Source organism: Pleurodeles waltl, chromosome 5, assembly GCF_031143425.1.
Source record: "Pleurodeles waltl isolate 20211129_DDA chromosome 5, aPleWal1.hap1.20221129, whole genome shotgun sequence".
Lineage (NCBI taxonomy): Eukaryota > Metazoa > Chordata > Amphibia > Caudata > Salamandridae > Pleurodeles > Pleurodeles waltl.
Genome location: NC_090444.1, coordinates 570,204,169 through 570,228,290, shown reverse-complemented (window position 1 = coordinate 570,228,290; position 24,122 = coordinate 570,204,169). Strand labels below are relative to the sequence as shown.

Sequence of the window (24,122 nt, the reverse complement as noted above, 5' to 3'; positions counted from 1 at the left end):
GGGGGGGGCGGGGGGTCTGTGTTGCCCTGAAGCAGGAAGTGCCCAGTTTGTCTCCAGGGATGAGGGAATATCACATAAAGTGGACTGATGAGAGCTAGCTGGGAGTGAATCAAGCTCTGAAGAGTCTAACCCCCCCCCCCTTGTCTATCCTACCAAATTACTGGCAGTAAGTGTACTGTGTAATCACTTAATCAAGGCTGCAACTGACATACTATAACATTGGTCCACCTGTGGCTACTTGGACTGTGTGCACTTAAATGCTGCAGTCCCTGGCTCACTCAACAGCCCTGGGGCTACTCTCCCTCAGCCTGGTTCACCTGCAGGAAGGACTCTAAATTGCCAGATATGCTACAGAGTGCCACAAACTAATACATAATCACCGGACAACCAGGCTAAGCAGCTTGAAAACCAACCAAAGGAACTGATTGTGCACATGATTTGGGGAGGCCTTAAAGACTGCATCTGTGTCAGATTTGTGTATTATTTAACACTACTGTGTAATAAAAAGGACTTAATCTTTATTATAGGATATGCTAGAGGCTGAAGACACAGTGACTGATAACATATCCTTCACACTACAGAGAATAATGATTAAATGTGGAACACATGCTTCCAGAAATTCTTTCAGCTAAAATAAAGGTCACTTTTGATCTAGCGCCCTGGAGGACAGAATTAAAACCTAAATGTTAAGTGTTTGTTTGACCTCCCTGCAATGGTTTGTGACTCAAATTTGTTAGAAGCAGGTACAAACCTACTCCTGAAATTCTTCAAAATGATTTTTTCTGGTATTCAACCGTTTCCTGTGAAAATGTAATGCAAACCGCACATGAATCAGAGTTGGGTGTTCTTCCACCTCTACTCCTTTGCCCCCCTTCCACATTTCCCAATGACACAATAGCAATTAACAGAAATCTTAGATCATCCCATAGCAAGAATAACCTAAAACGTACAAACATATATTTCACAATATTAACTTTGAAAACAAAAAGCATACTCACCATTCTAAGTGGAGAACCTCCGTAGAGGCACTTGCTGTTAAAACTATGTAATGCCTATGAAAAAAGAAAGCTAGTTAACACGTTGCAACCCTACAGAAACACTATATTCATCCAGCATTTAACGTCAACACCATCAAAACCAAATTGGGTTATTTAAGCCGGCAAGACGTCTTAGGGGGGAAAATGGGTCCTTTACACAGGTCTGTGCCAACAGTGAGCAACCAGACTGAGCCCATCAATCCTTTGGAGATTTAGGAAACAGGAATCATCCCGCAAGGCAAATGATATATTTTTAATCACAGCCGTCAAGATAGCACAGGATACAAGCACCATTATATTTGAACACCCGTTTACAAGCCAGCAACCACAGTGGGTACCCCATTTAAAAGTTGCACAAACTTTTTAGCAATGTCATTACCATATTGAAACTATACCTCCCATAATTAGTTTGCAAATAATGGTACCATTTAGCATTCATCATCGAATACAAATGTATTTCTGCTTGGTTACACATTCAAAAATAGCTCAACTATAGAACATGTATATTTGTTGGTATTTATTTAGCTCAGTAAGTTTTCCAGTGTGGGCAGAACACTCATTTCCTTCTAAGAGAAGTGTTACCAAAGCTGGATTGAAGAGGAGCACCCAATATTTAATGGGGTGTATGGGAAGGAGCTCCTCCATGGCAAAAAACAGATGTAAATGTGCGCATATTTCCCCTCAGCAGGAACATTCCACATGCATCAATGTGACGTATTGGCACACCCAAGGAAAGTAAGTATTTTGGGATCTTGTCAATACCAAACCTATCCCCAAATTAACCAGTAATTCTATGAAAATAAACAAACAACTCTTTACCAGTCAGACACATTCACGAGTTAGGTAACAATAAATCAATATGAAGTATTACCCACTGGCATAGACAGAGGTCATGAAAGATCCAACAGACGGGTCCCTTTCCGAAAATGGTAAAAGGTGTGGAGGTCATGTTGAAACATTTAATGTAATAGAACAGAATAGTAACACCTCATTTCAATCACATGATATTGTACCAAACATTAAAATCCGCAAGACTTAAAGTGTTCAAGGATTGTGTTTTGCAGCAACTCAAAATGACATAAGTGGTGAACAGTAGTACCTCTTTCATCCAACATGAAGGCGGCCATGGCAGGCCATCAATCACTCCAGCTCACTGCATTTATTTAGTCAACTGCAAAAATGACAAGTGCTACAATATTTCCATTTCTGAACAGCAATCAAACATTCTTTAAACTTGAAATAACCTTCTAAACCAAGTCAATAAATGCATACTTACTTGTACTTTTGAAAGAAGTTTGGCGTTTCAAACAGTTTTGACCAGTCAGCTTTGCCGAGAAGAATTTCATCAGTGACAGCAAGACCTTTGTAAAACAGGAGGGCAGAGGTTTTACTTTTGGAAGTTTACAAAAGGTACACAAATACTGTGAATACAAATTTAGAAATCTTGAGTGGCACATTCAATGGGTGTAGGGTAAATACCCTAGATGCCAACTACGTCTGTGTCCTGGAACAGCTATTCAAAGTAGAGATTGCAGAAGCTCTTTCAAGAGTACATGTATTGAAGTACACAGAGTTGAACAAAACCAGTTTTCCTTAGTCAAAATAAGCATGCTTTGAGTCACAGGTGATTATTCTTGTTGCAAAATGTTGTATTTAAAAGTTCTGGTTCGTACAAAGGACACAGGCATGGTTTGCCTTCACATTTCTGAAAATGAAATGCTTACCATTCTTAAACTCCTCCACCATGATGGCTCGTGTTGAAGTGGAAGCATTGTAAGTGGAATTCTGTTGAGGGTAAGCCGGAGTGATGATTGGCATGAGATGATATCGGTCACTTGGGTTCACCTAAGCCAATGAAAATTTTAAGTGTTCAATTCAAAGGTTGCCTACTTGGAGAAAAAAAATTATTTAAAAAAAAAAAAATCCACGCCTTTAGACACAAACCTACCCTTGGGTCCCACACAGGCAGGTTTAGATTGCTGTCTTCTGGTTGCTTCAGTAATACAGGATTTGGCCATTCCCTATTAGGGCAAAAGATACCATATCTTAACATTTATCACACTGAAGTTTAGATGCAATCATTTAAAGAGAGAAGTCACAGGACCATAGTTGCATCCAGAAGCAATCTATTGCTTACCTTCAAATTTCAACAGGGCATTACTACTATGAATCTGACCTGAACTGCAATGCTAGGGAGCATATGGAAGAGACAAATAGTGAAACCTTCCCAGGACAGCTCCCCTACTGGCTGAATTTGACTCCAATTATTTTACGACTTAAGACATTAGGAGCTCTGAGGTGGCAACACCAGGGGCCAAAAGGAACCAGTAACTTCTGAATGTTACTAATGACTGAAGTTCACAAAGACTAGTTCGTCCAATGTTTGGCCAATGTCCCAATAAGTTAGCTGTGGTAGACTGACAAACTAAGTAACTAGTCAACAGGGATGCTAAAGGACAAAGATCTTTAGATGAACCTGTGAAGTAAACGGATTTGGAACACAATTGCTTCCAGTCGGCACAGCTCTGGCACACAGCTAAGTCACTTGTTCAAGGTACCAGTGGTACCAAAGGCCCTGAGGCCAGAGAGGGTCCCTAAGGGCTGCAGCATGTAATGTGCCACTGTAGGAAGTTGGCTCTGTATGTGCTATTTCAAAGTAAGGAATGGCATGCACAGAGTCCAAGGGTTCCCCTTAGAGGTAAAATAGTGGTAAAAATAGATAATACTAATGCTCTATTTTGTGGTAGTGTGGTCGAGCAGTAGGCTTATCCAAGGAGTAGTGTTAAGCATTTGTTGTACATACACATAGACAATAAATGAGGTACACACACTCAGAGACAAATCCAGCCAATAGGTTTTTGTATAGAAAAATATCTTTTCTTAGTTTATTTTAAGAACCACAGGTTCAAATTCTACATGTAATAGCTCATTCGAAAGGTATTGCAGGTAAGTACTTTAGGAACTTCAAATCATCAAAATTGCATGTATACTTTTCAAGTTATTCACAAATAGCTGTTTTAAAAGTGGACACTTAGTGCAATTTTCACAGTTCCTAGGGGAGGTAAGTATTTGTTAGTGTTACCAGGTAAGTAAGACACTTACAGGGTTCAGTTCTTGGTCCAAGGTAGCCCACCGTTGGGGGTTCAGAGCAACCCCAAAGTCACCACACCAGCAGCTCAGGGCCGGTCAGGTGCAGAGTTCAAAGTGGTGCCCAAAACACATAGGCTAGAATGGAGAGAAGGGGGTGCCCCGGTTCCGGTCTGCTTGCAGGTAAGTACCCGCGTCTTCGGAGGGCAGACCAGGGGGGTTTTGTAGGGCACCGGGGGGGACACAAGTCCACACAGAAATTTCACCCTCAGCAGCGCGGGGGCGGCCGGGTGCAGTGTAGAAACAAGCGTCGGGTTTGTAATGGAAGTCAATGGGAGATCTAGGGATCTCTTCAGCGCTGCAGGCAGGCAAGGGGGGGGTTCCTCGGGGAAACCTCCACTTGGGCAAGGGAGAGGGACTCCTGGGGGTCACTCCTCCAGTGAAAGTCCGGTCCTTCAGGTCCTGGGGGCTGCGGGTGCAGGGTCTCTCCCAGGTGTCGGGACTTAGGATTCAAAGAGTCGCGGTCAGGGGAAGCCTCGGGATTCCCTCTGCAGGCGGCGCTGTGGGGGCTCAGGGGGGACAGGTTTTTGTACTCACAGTCTTAGAGTAGTCCTGGGGTCCCTCCTGAGGTGTTGGATCGCCACCAGCCGAGTCGGGGTCGCCGGGTGCAGTGTTGCAAGTCTCACGCCTTTTGCGGGGAGCTTGCAGGGTTCTTTAAAGCTGCTGGAAACAAAGTTGCAGCCTTTCTTGGAGCAGGTCCGCTGTCCTCGGGAGTTTCTTGTCTTTTCGAAGCAGGGGCAGTCCTCAGAGGATGTCGAGGTCGCTGGTCCCTTTGGAAGGCGTCGCTGGAGCAGGATCTTTGGAAGGCAGGAGACAGGCCGGTGAGTTTCTGGAGCCAAGGCAGTTGTCGTCTTCTGGTCTTCCTCTGCAGGGGTTTTTCAGCTAGGCAGTCCTTCTTCTTGTAGTTGCAGGAATCTAATTTTCTAGGGTTCAGGGTAGCCCTTAAATACTAAATTTAAGGGCGTGTTTAGGTCTGGGGGGTTAGTAGCCAATGGCTACTAGCCCTGAGGGTGGGTACACCCTCTTTGTGCCTCCTCCCAAGGGGAGGGGGTCACAATCCTAACCCTATTGGGGGAATCCTCCATCTGCAAGATGGAGGATTTCTAAAAGTCAGAGTCACCTCAGCTCAGGACACCTTAGGGGCTGTCCTGACTGGCCAGTGACTCCTCCTTGTTGCTTTCTTTGTTCCCTCCAGCCTTGCCGCCAAAAGTGGGGGCCGTGGCCGGAGGGGGCGGGCAACTCCACTAAGCTGGAGTGCCCTGCTGGGCTGTGACAAAGGGGTGAGCCTTTGAGGCTCACCGCCAGGTGTCACAGCTCCTGCCTGGGGGAGGTGTTAGCATCTCCACCCAGTGCAGGCTTTGTTACTGGCCTCAGAGTGACAAAGGCACTCTCCCCATGGGGCCAGCAACATGTCTCTGGTGTGGCAGGCTGCTGGAACTAGTCAGCCTACACAGACAGTCGGTTAAGTTTCAGGGGGCACCTCTAAGGTGCCCTCTGTGGTGTATTTTACAATAAAATGTACACTGGCATCAGTGTGCATTTATTGTGCTGAGAAGTTTGATACCAAACTTCCCAGTTTTCAGTGTAGCCATTATGGTGCTGTGGAGTTCGTGTTTGACAGACTCCCAGACCATATACTCTTATGGCTACCCTGCACTTACAATGTCTAAGGTTTTGTTTAGACACTGTAGGGGTACCATGCTCATGCACTGGTACCCTCACCTATGGTATAGTGCACCCTGCCTTAGGGCTGTAAGGCCTGCTAGAGGGGTGTCTTACCTATACTGCATAGGCAGTGAGAGGCTGGCATGGCACCCTGAGGGGAGTGCCATGTCGACTTACTCGTTTGGTCCTCACTAGCACACACAAGCTGGCAAGCAGTGTGTCTGTGCTGAGTGAGAGGTCTCCAGGGTGGCATAAGACATGCTGCATCCCTTAGAGACCTTCCTTGGCATCAGGGCCCTTGGTACTAGAAGTACCAGTTACAAGGGACTTATCTGGATGCCAGGGTCTGCCAATTGTGGATACAAAAGTACAGGTTAGGGAAAGAACACTGGTGCTGGGGCCTGGTTAGCAGGCCTCAGCACACTTTCAATTGTAAACATAGCATCAGCAAAGGCAAAAAGTCAGGGGGCAACCATGCCAAGGAGGCATTTCCTTACACAACCCCCCCCCAAACGAAAGAGGATGAGACTAACCTTTCCCAAGAGAGTCTTCATTTTCTAAGTGGAAGAACCTGGAAAGGCCATCTGCATTGGCATGGGCAGTCCCAGGTCTGTGTTCCACTATAAAGTCCATTCCCTGTAGGGAGATGGACCACCTCAACAGTTTAGGATTTTCACCTTTCATTTGCATCAGCCATTTGAGAGGTCTGTGGTCAGTTTGAACTAGGAAGTGAGTCCCAAAGAGGTATGGTCTCAGCTTCTTCAGGGACCAAACCACAGCAAAGGCCTCCCTCTCAATGGCACTCCAACGCTGCTCCCTGGGGAGTAACCTCCTGCTAATGAAAGCAACAGGCTGGTCAAGGCCATCATCATTTGTTTGGGACAAAACTGCCCCTATCCCATGTTCAGAGGCATCAGTCTGCACAATGAACTGCTTAGAATAATCTGGAGCTTTGAGAACTGGTGCTGAGCACATTGCTTGTTTCAGGGTGTCAAAGGCCTGTTGGCAGTCCACAGTCCAGTTCACTTTCTTGGGCATTTTCTTGGAGGTGAGCTCAGTGAGGGCTGTCACAATGGATCCATATCCCTTCACAAACCTCCTGTAGTACCCAGTCAAGCCAAGGAATGCCCTGACTTGAGTCTGGGTTTTTGGAGCTACCCAGTCCAGAATGGTCTGGATCTTGGGTTGGAGTGGCTGAACTTGGCCTCCACCTACAAGGTGGCCCAAGTAAACCACAGTTCCCTGCCCTATCTGGCATTTGGATGCCTTGATAGAGAGGCCTGCAGATTGCAGAGCCTTCAAAACCTTCTTCAGGTGGACCAGGTGATCCTGCCAGGTGGAGCTAAAGACAGCAATATCATCAAGATAAGCTGTGCTAAAGGACTCCAAGCCAGCAAGGACTTGATTCACCAACCTTTGGAAGGTGGCAGGGGCATTCTTTAAACCAAAGGGCATAACAGTAAACTGATAATGCCCATCAGGTGTGGAGAATGCTGTCTTTTCTTTTGCTCCAGGCGCCATTTTTATTTGCCAGTACCCTGCTGTCAAGTCAAAGGTACTTAGAAATTTGGCAGCACCTAACTTATCAATGAGCTCATCAGCTCTTGGAATTGGATGGGCATCTGTCTTGGTGACAGAGTTGAGCCCTCTGTAGTCCACACAAAACCTCATCTCTTTCTTTCCATCTTTGGTGTGAGGTTTGGGGACTAAGACCACTGGGCTAGCCCAGGGGCTGTCAGAGCGCTCAATTACTCCCAATTCCAGCATCTTGTGGACTTCCACCTTGATGCTTTCCTTAACATGGTCAGACTGTCTGAAGATTTTGTTTTTGACAGGCATGCTGTCTCCTGTGTCCACATCATGGGTACACAGGTGTGTCTGACCAGGGGTTAGGGAGAAAAGCTCAGGAAACTGTTGTAGGACTCTCCTACAATCAGCCTGCTGTTGGCCAGAGAGGATGTCTGAGTAGATCACTCCATCTACTGTGCCATCTTTTGGGTCTGATGACAGAAGATCAGGGAGAGGTTCACTCTCTGCCTCCTGATCCTCATCTGTTACCATCAACAGATTCACATCAGCCCTGTCATGGAAGAGCTTAAGGCGGTTCACATGGATTACCCTCTTGGGGCTCCTGCTTGTGCCCAGGTCCACCAGGTAGGTGACCTGACTCTTCCTCTCTAGCACTGGGTAAGGGCCACTCCATTTGTCCTGGAGTGCCCTGGGAGCCACAGGCTCCAGAACCCAGACTTTCTGCCCTGGTTGGAACTCAACCAGTGCAGCCTTTTGGTCATACCAAAACTTCTGGAGTTGTTGGCTGGCCTCAAGGTTTTTGGTTGCCTTTTCCATGTACTCTGCCATTCTAGAGCGAAGGCCAAGTACATAGTCCACTATGTCCTGTTTAGGCTCATGGAGAGGTCTCTCCCAGCCTTCTTTAACAAGGGCAAGTGGTCCCCTTACAGGATGACCAAACAGAAGTTCAAAGGGTGAGAACCCTACTCCCTTCTGTGGTACCTCCCTGTAAGCGAAAAGCAGACATGGCAGGAGGACATCCCATCTCCTTTTGAGTTTTTCTGGGAGCCCCATGATCATGCCCTTTAATGTCTTGTTGAATCTCTCAACTAAGCCATTAGTTTGTGGATGGTAAGGTGTAGTGAATTTATAAGTCACTCCACACTCATTCCACATGTGCTTTAGGTATGCTGACATGAAGTTGGTACCTCTGTCAGACACCACCTCCTTAGGGAAACCCACTCTGGTAAAGATACCAATGAGGGCCTTGGCTACTGCAGGGGCAGTAGTCGACCTAAGGGGAATAGCTTCAGGATACCTGGTAGCATGATCCACTACTACCAGGATATACATATTTCCTGAGGCTGTGGGAGGTTCCAGTGGACCAACTATGTCCACACCCACTCTTTCAAAGGGCACCCCCACCACAGGAAGTGGAATGAGGGGGGCCTTTGGATGCCCACCTGTCTTACCACTGGCTTGACAGGTGGGGCAGGAGAGGCAAAACTCCTTAACCATGTTGGACATATTGGGCCAGTAGAAGTGGTTGACTAACCTCTCCCACGTCTTGGTTTGTCCCAAATGTCCAGCAAGGGGAATGTCATGGGCCAATGTTAGGATGAACTCTCTGAACAGCTGAGGCACTACCACTCTCCTAGTGGCACCAGGTTTGGGGTCTCTGGCCTCAGTGTACAGGAGCCCATCTTCCCAATAGACCCTATGTGTTCCATTTTTCTTGCCTTTGGACTCTTCAGCAGCTTGCTGCCTAAGGCCTTCAAGAGAGGGACAGGTTTCTTGTCCCTTACACAGCTCCTCCCTTGAGGGTCCCCCTGGGCCTAAGAGCTCAACCTGATAAGGTTCAAGCTCCAAAGGCTCAGTTCCCTCAGAGGGCAGAACTTCTTCCTGAGAAGAGAGGTTCCCTTTCTTTTGCTGTGTTGCAGTTGGTTTCCCAACTGACTTTCCTGTTCTCTTGGTAGGCTGGGCCATTTTTCCAGACTCCAGCTCTACTTTTTCACCCTGTGCCTTGCATTGTGCTCTTGTTTTCACACACACCAGTTCAGGGATACCCAGCATTGCTGCATGGGTTTTTAGCTCTACCTCAGCCCATGCTGAGGACTCCAGGTCATTTCCAAGCAGACAGTCCACTGGGATATTTGAGGAGACCACCACCTGCTTCAGGCCATTGACCCCTCCCCATTCTAAAGTAACCATTGCCATGGGATGTACTTTTCTCTGATTGTCAGCGTTGGTGACTGTGTAAGTTTTTCCAGTCAGGTATTGGCCAGGGGAAACCAGTTTCTCTGTCACCATGGTGACACTGGCACCTGTATCCCTCAGGCCCTCTATTCTAGTCCCATTAATTAAGAGTTGCTGTCTGTATTTTTGCATGTTAGGCGGCCAGACAGCTAGTGTGGCTAAATCCACCCCACCCTCAGAAACTAGAGTAGCTTCAGTGTGGACCCTGATTTGCTCTGGGCACACTGTTGATCCCACTTGGAGACTAGCCATACCAGTGTTACCTGGATGGGAGTTTGGAGTGGAACCTTTCTTGGGACAGGTCTTGTCTCCAGTTTGGTGTCCATGCTGTTTACAGCTATGACACCAGGCCTTTTTGGGATCAAAGTTTTTACCCTTGTACCCATTGTTTTGTGAAGAGGCTCTGGGCCCACCCTCCTGTGCAGGTTTTTGGGGGCCTGTGGAAGACTCTTTACTATTTTTAGTTTTGGTTGTCTCATCACCCTTCTGCTGGGGAGTCTTCGTGACCCCTTTCTTTTGGTCACCCCCTGTTGAAGTCTTGGACACCCTTGTCTTGACCCAATGGTCCGCCTTCTTTCCCAATTCTTGGGGAGAAATTGGTCCTAGGTCTACCAGATGCTGATGCAGTTTATCATTGAAACAATTACTTAACAGGTGTTCTTTCACAAATAAATTGTACAGCCCATCATAATTACTTACACCACTGCCTTGAATCCAACCATCTAGTGTTTTCACTGAGTAGTCAACAAAGTCAACCCAGGTCTGGCTCGAGGATTTTTGAGCCCCCCTGAACCTAATCCTGTACTCCTCAGTGGAGAATCCAAAGCCCTCAATCAGGGTACCCTTCATGAGGTCATAAGATTCTGCATCTTGTCCAGAGAGTGTGAGGAGTCTATCCCTACACTTTCCTGTGAACATTTCCCAAAGGAGAGCACCCCAGTGAGATCTGTTCACTTTTCTGGTTACACAAGCCCTCTCAAAAGCTGTGAACCATTTGGTGATGTCATCACCATCTTCATATTTAGTTACAATCCCTTTGGGGATTTTCAACATGTCAGGAGAATCTCTGACCCTATTTATGTTGCTGCCACCATTGATGGGTCCTAGGCCCATCTCTTGTCTTTCCCTCTCTATGGCTAGGATCTGTCTTTCCAAAGCCAATCTTTTGGCCATCCTGGCTAACTGGATGTCCTCTTCACTGGAGTTATCCTCAGTGATTTCAGAGTTGTTGGTCCCTCCTGTGAGGGAACCAGCATCTCTGACTATTATTTGTGGAGTCAGGGCTTGAGAAGCCCTGCTCTCCCTAAGTAGGACTGGAGGGGGGGAATTTCCCTCCAAGTCACTATCTTCATCCTCTGAGTTGCCATCCTCAGAGGGGTTGGCCTTTTCAAACTCTGCCAAAAGCTCCTGGAGCTGTACTTTGGTAGGTTTGGGGCCCATTGCTATTTTCTTTAGTTTACAGAGTGACCTTAGCTCTCTCATCTGTAGATGGAGGTAAGGTGTGGTGTCGAGTTCCACCACATTCACATCTGTGCTAGACATTTTGCTTCTAAAAGTTGGAATACTTTTTTAAGAATCTACAACTGGTTCTACAATCTAATTCAAACTTTTACCAAACTTTTAAACTCTAAAAGAAATGCTAAACAGGATCTAACACAAGGCCCTAGCAGGTCTTTTAAGAATTTAGAAAACTTTTCAAATTGCAAAAATCAATTTCTAATGACAATTTTGGAATTTGTCGTGTGATCAGGTATTGGCTGAGTAGTCCAGCAAATGCAAAGTCTTGTACCCCACCGCTGATCCACCAATGTAGGAAGTTGGCTCTGTATGTGCTATTTCAAAGTAAGGAATGGCATGCACAGAGTCCAAGGGTTCCCCTTAGAGGTAAAATAGTGGTAAAAATAGATAATACTAATGCTCTATTTTGTGGTAGTGTGGTCGAGCAGTAGGCTTATCCAAGGAGTAGTGTTAAGCATTTGTTGTACATACACATAGACAATAAATGAGGTACACACACTCAGAGACAAATCCAGCCAATAGGTTTTTGTATAGAAAAATATCTTTTCTTAGTTTATTTTAAGAACCACAGGTTCAAATTCTACATGTAATAGCTCATTCGAAAGGTATTGCAGGTAAGTACTTTAGGAACTTCAAATCATCAAAATTGCATGTATACTTTTCAAGTTATTCACAAATAGCTGTTTTAAAAGTGGACACTTAGTGCAATTTTCACAGTTCCTAGGGGAGGTAAGTATTTGTTAGTGTTACCAGGTAAGTAAGACACTTACAGGGTTCAGTTCTTGGTCCAAGGTAGCCCACCGTTGGGGGTTCAGAGCAACCCCAAAGTCACCACACCAGCAGCTCAGGGCCGGTCAGGTGCAGAGTTCAAAGTGGTGCCCAAAACACATAGGCTAGAATGGAGAGAAGGGGGTGCCCCGGTTCCGGTCTGCTTGCAGGTAAGTACCCGCGTCTTCGGAGGGCAGACCAGGGGGGTTTTGTAGGGCACCGGGGGGGACACAAGTCCACACAGAAATTTCACCCTCAGCAGCGCGGGGGCGGCCGGGTGCAGTGTAGAAACAAGCGTCGGGTTTGTAATGGAAGTCAATGGGAGATCTAGGGATCTCTTCAGCGCTGCAGGCAGGCAAGGGGGGGGTTCCTCGGGGAAACCTCCACTTGGGCAAGGGAGAGGGACTCCTGGGGGTCACTCCTCCAGTGAAAGTCCGGTCCTTCAGGTCCTGGGGGCTGCGGGTGCAGGGTCTCTCCCAGGTGTCGGGACTTAGGATTCAAAGAGTCGCGGTCAGGGGAAGCCTCGGGATTCCCTCTGCAGGCGGCGCTGTGGGGGCTCAGGGGGGACAGGTTTTTGTACTCACAGTCTTAGAGTAGTCCTGGGGTCCCTCCTGAGGTGTTGGATCGCCACCAGCCGAGTCGGGGTCGCCGGGTGCAGTGTTGCAAGTCTCACGCCTTTTGCGGGGAGCTTGCAGGGTTCTTTAAAGCTGCTGGAAACAAAGTTGCAGCCTTTCTTGGAGCAGGTCCGCTGTCCTCGGGAGTTTCTTGTCTTTTCGAAGCAGGGGCAGTCCTCAGAGGATGTCGAGGTCGCTGGTCCCTTTGGAAGGCGTCGCTGGAGCAGGATCTTTGGAAGGCAGGAGACAGGCCGGTGAGTTTCTGGAGCCAAGGCAGTTGTCGTCTTCTGGTCTTCCTCTGCAGGGGTTTTTCAGCTAGGCAGTCCTTCTTCTTGTAGTTGCAGGAATCTAATTTTCTAGGGTTCAGGGTAGCCCTTAAATACTAAATTTAAGGGCGTGTTTAGGTCTGGGGGGTTAGTAGCCAATGGCTACTAGCCCTGAGGGTGGGTACACCCTCTTTGTGCCTCCTCCCAAGGGGAGGGGGTCACAATCCTAACCCTATTGGGGGAATCCTCCATCTGCAAGATGGAGGATTTCTAAAAGTCAGAGTCACCTCAGCTCAGGACACCTTAGGGGCTGTCCTGACTGGCCAGTGACTCCTCCTTGTTGCTTTCTTTGTTCCCTCCAGCCTTGCCGCCAAAAGTGGGGGCCGTGGCCGGAGGGGGCGGGCAACTCCACTAAGCTGGAGTGCCCTGCTGGGCTGTGACAAAGGGGTGAGCCTTTGAGGCTCACCGCCAGGTGTCACAGCTCCTGCCTGGGGGAGGTGTTAGCATCTCCACCCAGTGCAGGCTTTGTTACTGGCCTCAGAGTGACAAAGGCACTCTCCCCATGGGGCCAGCAACATGTCTCTGGTGTGGCAGGCTGCTGGAACTAGTCAGCCTACACAGACAGTCGGTTAAGTTTCAGGGGGCACCTCTAAGGTGCCCTCTGTGGTGTATTTTACAATAAAATGTACACTGGCATCAGTGTGCATTTATTGTGCTGAGAAGTTTGATACCAAACTTCCCAGTTTTCAGTGTAGCCATTATGGTGCTGTGGAGTTCGTGTTTGACAGACTCCCAGACCATATACTCTTATGGCTACCCTGCACTTACAATGTCTAAGGTTTTGTTTAGACACTGTAGGGGTACCATGCTCATGCACTGGTACCCTCACCTATGGTATAGTGCACCCTGCCTTAGGGCTGTAAGGCCTGCTAGAGGGGTGTCTTACCTATACTGCATAGGCAGTGAGAGGCTGGCATGGCACCCTGAGGGGAGTGCCATGTCGACTTACTCGTTTGGTCCTCACTAGCACACACAAGCTGGCAAGCAGTGTGTCTGTGCTGAGTGAGAGGTCTCCAGGGTGGCATAAGACATGCTGCATCCCTTAGAGACCTTCCTTGGCATCAGGGCCCTTGGTACTAGAAGTACCAGTTACAAGGGACTTATCTGGATGCCAGGGTCTGCCAATTGTGGATACAAAAGTACAGGTTAGGGAAAGAACACTGGTGCTGGGGCCTGGTTAGCAGGCCTCAGCACACTTTCAATTGTAAACATAGCATCAGCAAAGGCAAAAAGTCAGGGGGCAACCATGCCAAGGAGGCATTTCCTTACAGCCACCCTAAGGGACCCCCTCAAAAACACACGCACACTGCCATTGTAGATCAGATGAGTATGGTGGGGAGAAAAAGGTAAAGTCGACACAGCATCTCTCCCTGGGTGCCATACCCACAAACCACTGTCTGTGGCATAGGTAAGTCACCCCTCTAGCAGGCATTACAGCCGTAAGGCAGGGTGCACTACACCACAGGTGAAGGCATAGCTGCATGAGCAATATGTCCCTACAGTGTCCAAGTCTATTTTTAGACATTTTAAGTGCACTGTAGCCATATTGAGTACACGGGCTTGGCATTTCTCATTACAAACTCCACAGCTCCCTCCACTGAAGACTGGGAAGTTTGGTATCAATCTCAGTTCAATAAACCCACACTGATGCCAGTGTTGGATGTATTGAAAAATACACAGAGGACATCTTAGAGAGGCCCCCTGTATTTCATCCATTTCTCTAGTGTGTGGCTGACCGGTCTATGCCAGCCTGCCACCACCAGACAAGTTTCTGACCCCCATGTGGTGAGAGCCTTTGTGCTCTCAGGAGTCGGGACAAAGCCTGCCCTGTGTGGAGGTGCTTCACACACTTGGCGGTGAGCCTCCCTTTTGTTCTGCTGTCTTGAGGCACTCCAGATAGTGGAGATGCCAGACTCCCAGACCAAGCCTCACCTTTGGCAGCAGGTCCGGCAGGAAAATTAGTAAACACCAGGAGTAGTGTCCACCCCAGCTGGGACCACCCCTAAGGTGCTCAGAGCAGAGGTGAAACCCTCGTAGCAGAATCCTCCATCTTGTTTTGGAAGAAAGATTGCCAATAGGGTTAGGTATGTCGCAGCCCCCCATGTGAGTGGGCACAGGAGGGTCCTGCTACAAGAAGGCTGGTCCTCCTCAGAGGACCGCCTGCCTCCCAAAGACCAAATCTCCAGAGGACAGCAGCCCTGTGCACAAAGAAATATCCAACAAGGACTCCAAAGTCCCCTGGACTCCTGAGTGCTGCCCACTCTGCAGACTACCACGGCCCGAGCCCAGGTGGCCCACCCGATGAGGGAGTCCCCCAGCCGATTCTCTCCTTAAGTCCTTCCCAGGTTTACCCCCTCCTGGCCACAATGACGACTGCAGCCCGAATCCAGAGGACCAGCTTACTGCAACAGGGTCCGGTGAAGATACCAGCCACCTAAAGGTACCCCTGCACCCGCAGCCCCTTAGCCTTGGGAAACCCAGGCGATAGTCCAATGACTTCCAGAGGAGCCTCAACTTACCTGTCCAGCCGTTTGCCTTCTTCAGCTGACCTCCTAGACGAAGCCTGCAGCCTCTTGGCGATTACCTATGGAGCTCGACCCACCCCTGGTGCTGATCTAAACTCCCTTGGGACCGTGACCCGACCCCTCGGATACTTACCTGCAAAAGGTTCTCTTTTGTGCATCCTCAGTCTCCATAGGATTCCAAAAGGCACCCAGCAGCAACTTTGACTTCTGCACCCAGCTAGCCCAGTCGCATGCTTGGTGTCTTACTAAACTTTGCCCTGTGGTCACTGTAAACCCTTGAAGACTAGGCCTGTAAGTCCAGTACTTACCTGTAAATTGTGTATGTACTTTCTAACCCCTAGGACTGCATTGCCTTCAATGAAAATTGCACTAAGTGTCAACTTTTGATATTGAAATGTGCCACTTACCTGAAAACTGTTTTACCTGTGAATTCTAAACAAACTGCATTTGATACATAAAAGCGATACATTCCTGAAACTGTACTTACCTGAAACAAAGATGGTTTTGGGTCTAGAAATATAGTAACAATATATATTTCTTGATACATAAAACATTGGGCTGGAGTTAGTCATTGGGTGTGTTCCTTATTTTCTAACTGTGTGTATAACAACAACTGCTTAGCACTAAGCTCTGCTCAACCACACTACCACAGAAGAGGGCATTAATATCTTCTACTTTAGCCTCTGTAAAGCCTCTGGGGCTCATATTTGTTTAATGTGACCACGTGGAGAACAGAAAAGCTGTCAGAAGACTTACGCCAAAAATAAGTATAAAACAATTCAGAAGTGCTTAATGTAGGAAGCTGGCCTGGTATGTTGTGGACACCTATGATGTGCACACCTTATACCAGGCCCAGGCAACCACTATTGGTTAGTGAGACAGTGTCCAGGAAGCCAGGGGTCTCTCGTGGTAGCTGTGGTGAACAGCCAAGACTTATCTAGGAGTGTAAAGCACTTACGACAGAAGTCACACAGTAACTTCTCACATTAAAGGAACCACACAGTGTTACAAAAATAAGGATACTTTACTATAGCAGCACTGAACTAGATAACTTATAGCCAGTCCCCCAACTGGAGGTAAGGATACACTATATATATATATATATACACACACAAGTATTAGGAATTTGCATCGAAAAATCACAAGCATTGGCAAGAAATAGAAGAAAATAGCTATGGCCCTATTTTGGAGCGGGGGGAGGGGGGGTGAAGGGGGCACATTATATACTAAAATACTGGAATGCAAAGTTAAGTCCCCCACCCAAGGATGGGAGCTATGAGAACTCGGAACCCCAGGAGGTGAGTACATAGAAGACCCCCAGCAACCAGGAGAGCAGAGGTAAGTTACCTATCTCCCCAGAGACTAACCAGGGGAATTGGAAAAGGAAGATTGAAAGACTAGGACCAGTCCAGTGTAACCCAACGGTGGATTCCGGTAGAAGACGACCTGCAAAAGAAGGGGACAAGGGACAGAGTCCAGTCCACGCAGGAGGGTCCAGGTGGGGCAGAAGCCACTACCCACCTTTTTGTGGATGAAGATCCTGGTCAACAACAAGATTAAGATCAGCTGTAGAGCCAGGAGCTGCAGAGAGGTCAATGGAGTTGTGCAGATGTCCCACGCCAATCACCGGGTTGCAGATGGTCAGTGGTCAGAAGGACCACTGATAAACCTTGGCAATTGTAAATCTGGGCAGAAGAGGATTTGCAGAGGAGAAGACCAGCAAAGTCCAGGGGACTCCACCCCTGAAGGAGAGTCCGGGCTGACCCTCAGCAGTCCGGAGAGCCAGCAGAAGCTATTGCAGCCCCTACAGGCAAGCCACTGGCAGGAGGTACAGTAAGTTGCAGTGAGGCCCAATCAGCACACCTGGAGAGGAGTCCCACATTGCTGGAGCAGCAGAGCAGAGATTGTCCTTGCAAGGATTAAGTGCTGGAGCCTGGGTCTACTTGGAGCCTGAAGATCGCTTGGGGCAGCAGTCAACAAGCCTTGGTTGCTGCTAGAGCTACGGTGCACAGGAATTCTGTCCTGTGAGGAGAGGCAAGGGCTCATCTCCCAAGTTGGATTAGCAGGAAGAGAACCCAGAGGAGTCCTCCACACGACCACCTGTGTTGGAGATTCATCCTGGAGCCGGATGGCAGAAGATCACAGCAGCCTGACATTGGTGCCTTCGGATGCAGGGACGTGACTTCTTCACTCCAAAAGAGTTTACTTCTTCCTTCTTTGGTGCAACTAAAAAATTGCCAACCCCAGAGAATGCACAGCAGTGGAAATGTTGCACCTGCTGGAAGGAGCCAGAGAAACAATGTTGCAAGGCAAGGTTGTCTCGGGAGTTGCAGGCTTGTTTGGTTCCTGTGAAGTCCAGCAGCAGTTCTGGTGGCCAAGAGCAGAAGATCAATGTGGAGGAGTCCTGGTGGAGTCTTACAAGCCGAATCTAGGAACCGCACCCATAAGGGAGTCCCTAATTAGCCCTAACAGGGAGTTTGGTCACTCTTCAGGGTGACCACCTATCAGAGGGGGTTCACTGACATCAGTCACCTGTCCTGACCAACCAGATGCTACCAGGGAACTCTGCACATCTTATTTACAAGATGACAGAATCAAGTGGCCACCTGGAGGAGCTCTGGGCACCACCCCGGGGTGGTGATGGACAGGGGAGTTGTCACACAGTAAACTGCACCCTGCCCTCTGGGCTTGAAGGGTCTACCATAGGGGTGACTTGGTGCAGTGATCAGCAGTGAAAGGTGGCATGCACCTTTTCACAGACGGCAATGGCAGGCCTGCAGACATTTTGCACGGGCTCCCCTGGGTGACATAATATATGCTGCAGCCCAAGGGGGGGGGGTCTCCTGTTGTACCAATGCCCTGGGTACCTAAGTAACATACTAGGGACGTGCAGGGGTACACCAGTACGCCAATTGTGGGGTATAGAGGGTGTCAAGGCAAACAAATTTAGAGGAGAGCACACAATCACTGTGGTCCTGGTTGGCACGATCCCAATGAAAACAGTCTAAACACACTGATAAACAGGCAAAAAGTGGGGGTAACCATGCCAAAAAGAGTGACTTTCCTACACTTAAAGCACACTGAGCAGCAGTTCGTGGAGGAAGGCAGATGAGGTTAGGCAGTTGAGCAGACATGAACCTGCTGCCTCCTTTTGAAGCTACAGGCCTCCCCATTCCCCAGCTCAGTGACAGCAACAAGTGTATAAGCCACCCAATCTAATCCACCCTTGCTCCTAAGAACACGTGTCAAGACAAGCTAAATTTGTTAGAATGCCTATCCAGTGGCTGAGAAGTTGCAAAGTTGTTGACTAGCGATTACATAAGCATTTGGTGGATATATGGACTCCAATCAAAGTATTGAAACCAACAAAAGACCCAGATGAATACTGCATACACTCTTGCCCAGCTCAAGCCTAATGCAGTTAAGCAACGCTATTCCAAGTCTTGCTGATATGAATGACCTAAACTAACTATTTACATGTCTATAGAAATTCTGTTAGAGCATTTAGAAGTATAACTCCTTTGGAAACTAACCCAGACCATGGGAGGTAAAGTTAATATACCCAGAAGCCATCTGACCTTTTAGGGCGGAGTGCCTGACGCAGAGGCCTGTGTGTCATGCATGTCACTGATGCAACTTTGCATCCAAATCTGCTGCATTCATGCAAGGACCAGGACAATAAGGGGCTTGAGAGAAAGTACCAGAAAACATCACATGCATTTCGCACATTGGAATATGGAAGTAAACATGCAGGCAGTCCAGTATACAGTTCCTCCTGGAAGACGCATATTTGTGTCCAGTTAACACCCTCTTAATGTGTTAGGAGGCAAGAACCTCAACAGCCTTTAGAGAATTCCAAGGAGCAGTCCCTATAGAACATACACATTACCAAGAAGTCCCCATTAATGAGTTATAAGGTTTCTCACTTCCTGGTGGCGACAAAGTGGAATATAGAAAAATACAGTTTGCGACCCTGACAAACTGGTGAACATCGAAAAGATCTGTAGAGTCCTACTGCAATTCAAAATAAATAACTCTGTTAAGGAGTTTCCTTTAAGCATTGGTTTGGAAGGCATTCTTTGCAACTATCAAACCAGTGAAGCATGGTTCTCCGTGGATTTCAACCAACATCCTTATCCTGCTTCATGAATAGACTTTAGTCTATGTTCTTAAGTGTAAATAGTTAGCCCTGGAAATTGATAAACTTTGCCAAACTGCAGGGCAATTGACTGCAGTAGTCATGTCCTGCTGCTTTAGTCACACAACCCTGCACTCAGTTTTTAACTAAAATGACACTCAAATGTTAAGTAGGTCTTTCCAGTCAATGAAGACAATCTTCCCCCCCACAGGAATGGTTTCTGAAAATTGCACTGTTGACTTCCAAAACAGATAATTGCCAATATTTCAAAAACTGTATAACTTATTGATTTAAAAAAAGTACTATTGATGTGTGTGAAAATACAAATCTACTGAAGTATTTACTTCCAACTTGAATCTTGTGGTCCTAGAAATAAATTAAGAAAATATATTTCTGCTACATAAAACCATTAGTCTGGAGTTACGTCATTTGAGTGTGCGCTTTTTCTATTGTCTGTGTGTGTACAACAAATGCTTTGCACTACCCTCTGATAAGCCTAACAGCTTGACCACACTACCACAAAAGAGAGCATTAGTATTACCTACTTTAGCCTCTGTGGGACCCCTGGACTCTGCACACTAGCTCATTTTGATATAGTATATACAAAGCCAGCTTCCTACACCAAGGGTGTAGACTCGGGATTCAGTACATGGTACACCTACAAAAGGCCACAAAGAAATGTGACACTATGGCTTATCACTGAGCTTCAGACATTTTGCCCCAGTTCTTGCTTGGATGTCAGTCAAGCCAATGTTTAGGTTGGTAAGGGAAAGGAGAGGTTGTCTTTGGCCATTTGTAGAACAGGTTGTGGGTCACCTGCATACAAGACTGCCTTGCAATGTGTAAGGAAATGCCTCCTTAACATGGTCACCCCCCCCCCCCTACTTTTTGCCTTTTGATGATGCCAGTTATGATTGAAAGTGTGCTGGGACCCTGCTAACCAGGCCCCAGCACTAGTGTTCTTTCCCTAAACTGTACCTTTGTTCCCACAATTGGCACAGCCCTGGCACCCACATAAGTCCCTTGTAAATGGTACCCCTGGTACCAAGGGCACTGATGGCAGGGAAGGTCTCTAAGGGCTGCAGCATGTCTTATGCCACCCTGTGGACCCCTCACACAGCACATGCACACTGCCTCACAGCTTGTGTGTGCTGGTGTGGAGAAAATGACTCGACATGGCACTCCTCAGATTGCCATGCCCACCTCACACTGCCTGTGGCATAGGTACGTCACCCCTCTAGCAGGCCTTACAGCCCTAAGGCAGAGTGCATTATACCACAGGTAAGGGAATAGTTCCATGAGCACTATGCCCCTACAGTGTCAAAGCCAATTTGTAGACCTTGTAAGTGCAGGGTAGCCATAAAGAGCATACGGTCTGGGAGTTTGTCGAACATGAACTCCACATTTCCATAATGGCTAAACTGAAATTTGGTAAGTTTGATATCAAACCTCTCAGCACAATAAATACACCCTGATGCCAGTGTGGGATTTATTGTAAAATACACCCACAGGGCATCTTCGAGATGCCCCTTGAATACCAGTCCGACTCCTAGTGCTAGGCTGACCAGTCTCTGCCAGCCTGCCACAACCAGACGAGTTTCTGGCCACATGGGGAGAGTACCTTTGTCACTCTGTGGCCAGGAACAAAGCCTGTACTGGGTGGAGGTGCTTCTCACCTCGCCCTGCAGGAACTGTAACACCTAGCGGTGAACCTCAAAGGCTCATGCCTTTTGTTACAGCACCCCAGGACATCCCAGCTAGTGGAGATGCCCACCCCTTCAGCCACTGCCCCCACTTTTGGCAGCAAGACTGGAAGAGATAATGAGAAAAACAAGGAGTCACCACCCACCAGTCAAGACAGCCCCTAAGGTGTCCTGAGCTGAGGTGACCCTTGCCTTTAGAAATCCTTCATCTTGAGATTGGAGGATTCCCCCAATAGGATTAGGGATGTAACCACCCACCCCTCCCCTCAGGGAGGAGTCACAAAGAGGGTGCAGACACCCTCCAGGACAGTAGCTATTGGCTACTGCCCTCCTGACCTAAACACACCCCTAAATCTAGTATTTAGGGGCGACCCAGAACCCAGGAAATCAGATTCCTGCAACCCACACAAAGAAGGACTGCTGACCTGAAAGCCCAGCAGAGATGACAGACAACAACTGACTTGGCCCCAGCCCTACCTCTGTCTCCAGACTCAAAGAACCTGCACAGCACTGCATCTGACAGGGATCAGCGACCTCTGAGGACTTAAGGACTGCCCTGAACCCAAAGAACTAAAACTCGAGGAGATAGCGCCACTGTTCAAAAACAGCAACAACTTTGCAACTTCCAAAGAACTCACTCTTCCCGCCGGAAGCGTGAGACTTCACACACTGCACCAGATACCCCCAGCTCGAGCTCCAGAGAATCAACACTGCAGAGAGGACTCCCAGACAACTGTTCCCTCGTGAGTAACCCAAGACCCCCCTGTACCCCCACAGCGATGCATGCAGAGAGGATCCAGAGGCTCCCCTTGACCGTGACTGCCTGGCACAAAGAACCCAACAACTGGATCAAGCACTGCACCCGCAGGACCAAAAGGAACCAAACTCCAGTGCAGGAGTGACCATCAGGCGACCCTCTGCCTAGCCTAGTCGGTGGGTGGCCCGAGAAGCCCCCTGTGCCCTGCCTGCACTGCTAGAGTGACCCCTGGGTCCCTCAACTGTCTACTATTGAAAACCCGACTCCTAAGCACACTGCACCCAGCCGCCCCTGTGTCGCTGAGGATGTGTTTTGCGTGCCTGTTTGTGTGTCCCCCCCCTCCTCCTCCCTCCCCGGTCTGCCCTCCGAAGACATAGGTACTTACCTGTTGGCAGACGAACTGGAGCACCCCTGTTCTCCATAGGCGTGTATGTGTTTTGGGCCCTCCTTTGACCTCTGCACTTACCCGGCCCTGTGTTGCTGGTGCAGTGACTTCGAGGTTGCCTTGAACCCCCAACGGTGGGCTGCCTATGCCCAGGAAACTGAACTTGTAAGTGGCTTACTTACCTGAGAAACTGACCAATACTTACCTCCCCGCAGGAACTGTTGATTTGTGCACCGTGTCCACTTTTAAAATAGCTTATTGCCATTTTAACCTATACTGTGTATGTTACTGCTAATTCAAAAGTTCCTTACATACCTATGTGGAGTACCTTGCATTTTATGTACTTACTTCAAATCTTTAATCTTGTGGTTCTAAAATAAGTTAAGAACATGTATTTTTCTATATAAAAACTATTGGCCTGGAGTTAAGTCTTTGAGTGGGTGTTCCTCATTTATTGCCTCTGTGTGTACAACAAATGCTTAACACTACTCTCTGATAAGCCTACTGCTCAACCACACTACCACAAAATAGAGCACTAGAATTATCTAATTTTGCCACTATCAACATCTAAGGGGAACCCTTGGACTCTGTGCACACTATCTTTCCCTTTGAGATAGTATATACAGAGCCAACTTCCTACACAATGTCTATGTATAGTAAGCACATAGATGTTACAAAGTAGAGAATGAGAGAACCCTCGTCACACTCCACCTTTAATCTTCCTGTTGCTAGAACTATATGGAGGCAAGAACAGACCTTAGCAATAGATTGTCAAAAAGAAGGCCAGCAAGTTCACTACTGCCAAATTTCAGTTCTTTCAGTCTTTCACAAAGAACGGTGTGGTCCACTGCATCAAACGTAGCGGAAACAATCTAATACAATCACCCTGTTAAGTGTGCATTTTCTAGGATTTTCTAACGTTAGAGGAGAGTATCCCGGCTGATTTTTTGTCTACAAGAGTACAGGGCCTTGCTCCCTTTAAGGAAGTACGGTAGCTGCCCATTACAGAACTGTCCAAATAGTCTTTTTGCAATAGGGGTTAGCGATTCCTGTTTGAGAGGTTGGGTAGGCATCCTGATAGGGATATGTTGCAGAGTTTGGTAATATGAGCAATAATAGGTGGGGAAAAACTTGAGAACTGAAACAGGTAACGCAATCATGGAATCCTAGTTTGAGGACTCTGATCTTACAAATCACATTGTGGGCAACTCCAGGAAAGGCCAGTAGTTAGTAGTGGATCTGAGAGTGGCATAAGGTTAGGACAGAGCGGAATAACATGGCTTAATACCCTGATAAATCACCTGGATTCTGGTAATGTTAAAAGCCAACGCCATAGAAATCTTGAGAGATGAAGGGTCCTTGGTAAATTAAATGTTTAGTGCTTTGAAGAGTTGGCGTAGGGTATTACCGGCTTTTAGGAAGTTTGACAATCTGCTCTGGCTTTAGCCAGGGTCTTCCTCCAGGAGAAGAATTAGAGTCTAAGTGTAGTTGCATCCTCTGCATTATAGTTTGACCCATTTGCGTTCATTTAATGGATTCATCTTTTGGTTTTCAGCTTTAAATGCTTCTGAATATCACAGACGCTGGACTTCAATGGAAGAGTAGCATTCAGATTTAATTTGAAATTGTGTGCAAACTGCAAAGTAGCGGTCAAACGCAGCAAGAGCTATGTGTATGTCACTTGAAATGTTTGCGTCATAAAAGATAACTGCTAGTCCAGCTTAGCACCGGTACAGACACCACTCAGGCACGCTAAGGTAAGTTCTTTCCTTTC

At 47.6% G+C, this 24,122-nt stretch overlaps 1 protein-coding gene across 1 annotated transcript in view; it reads right to left on the bottom strand.

Moving 5' to 3' along the window:
- The window catches only part of PAPOLG (poly(A) polymerase gamma), a 523,629-nt gene that overhangs the window by 247,789 nt on the left and 251,718 nt on the right, over positions 1 to 24,122 (bottom strand). Inside the window, exons 10-13 of the mRNA XM_069234379.1 lie at positions 2,986 to 3,058; positions 2,762 to 2,882; positions 2,314 to 2,398; positions 999 to 1,052 (exon numbers count right to left, since the gene is read on the bottom strand). Of these exons, the coding sequence (XP_069090480.1) occupies positions 999 to 1,052; positions 2,314 to 2,398; positions 2,762 to 2,882; positions 2,986 to 3,058 (333 nt within the window). The remainder of the gene's footprint in view (positions 1 to 998; positions 1,053 to 2,313; positions 2,399 to 2,761; positions 2,883 to 2,985; positions 3,059 to 24,122) is intronic.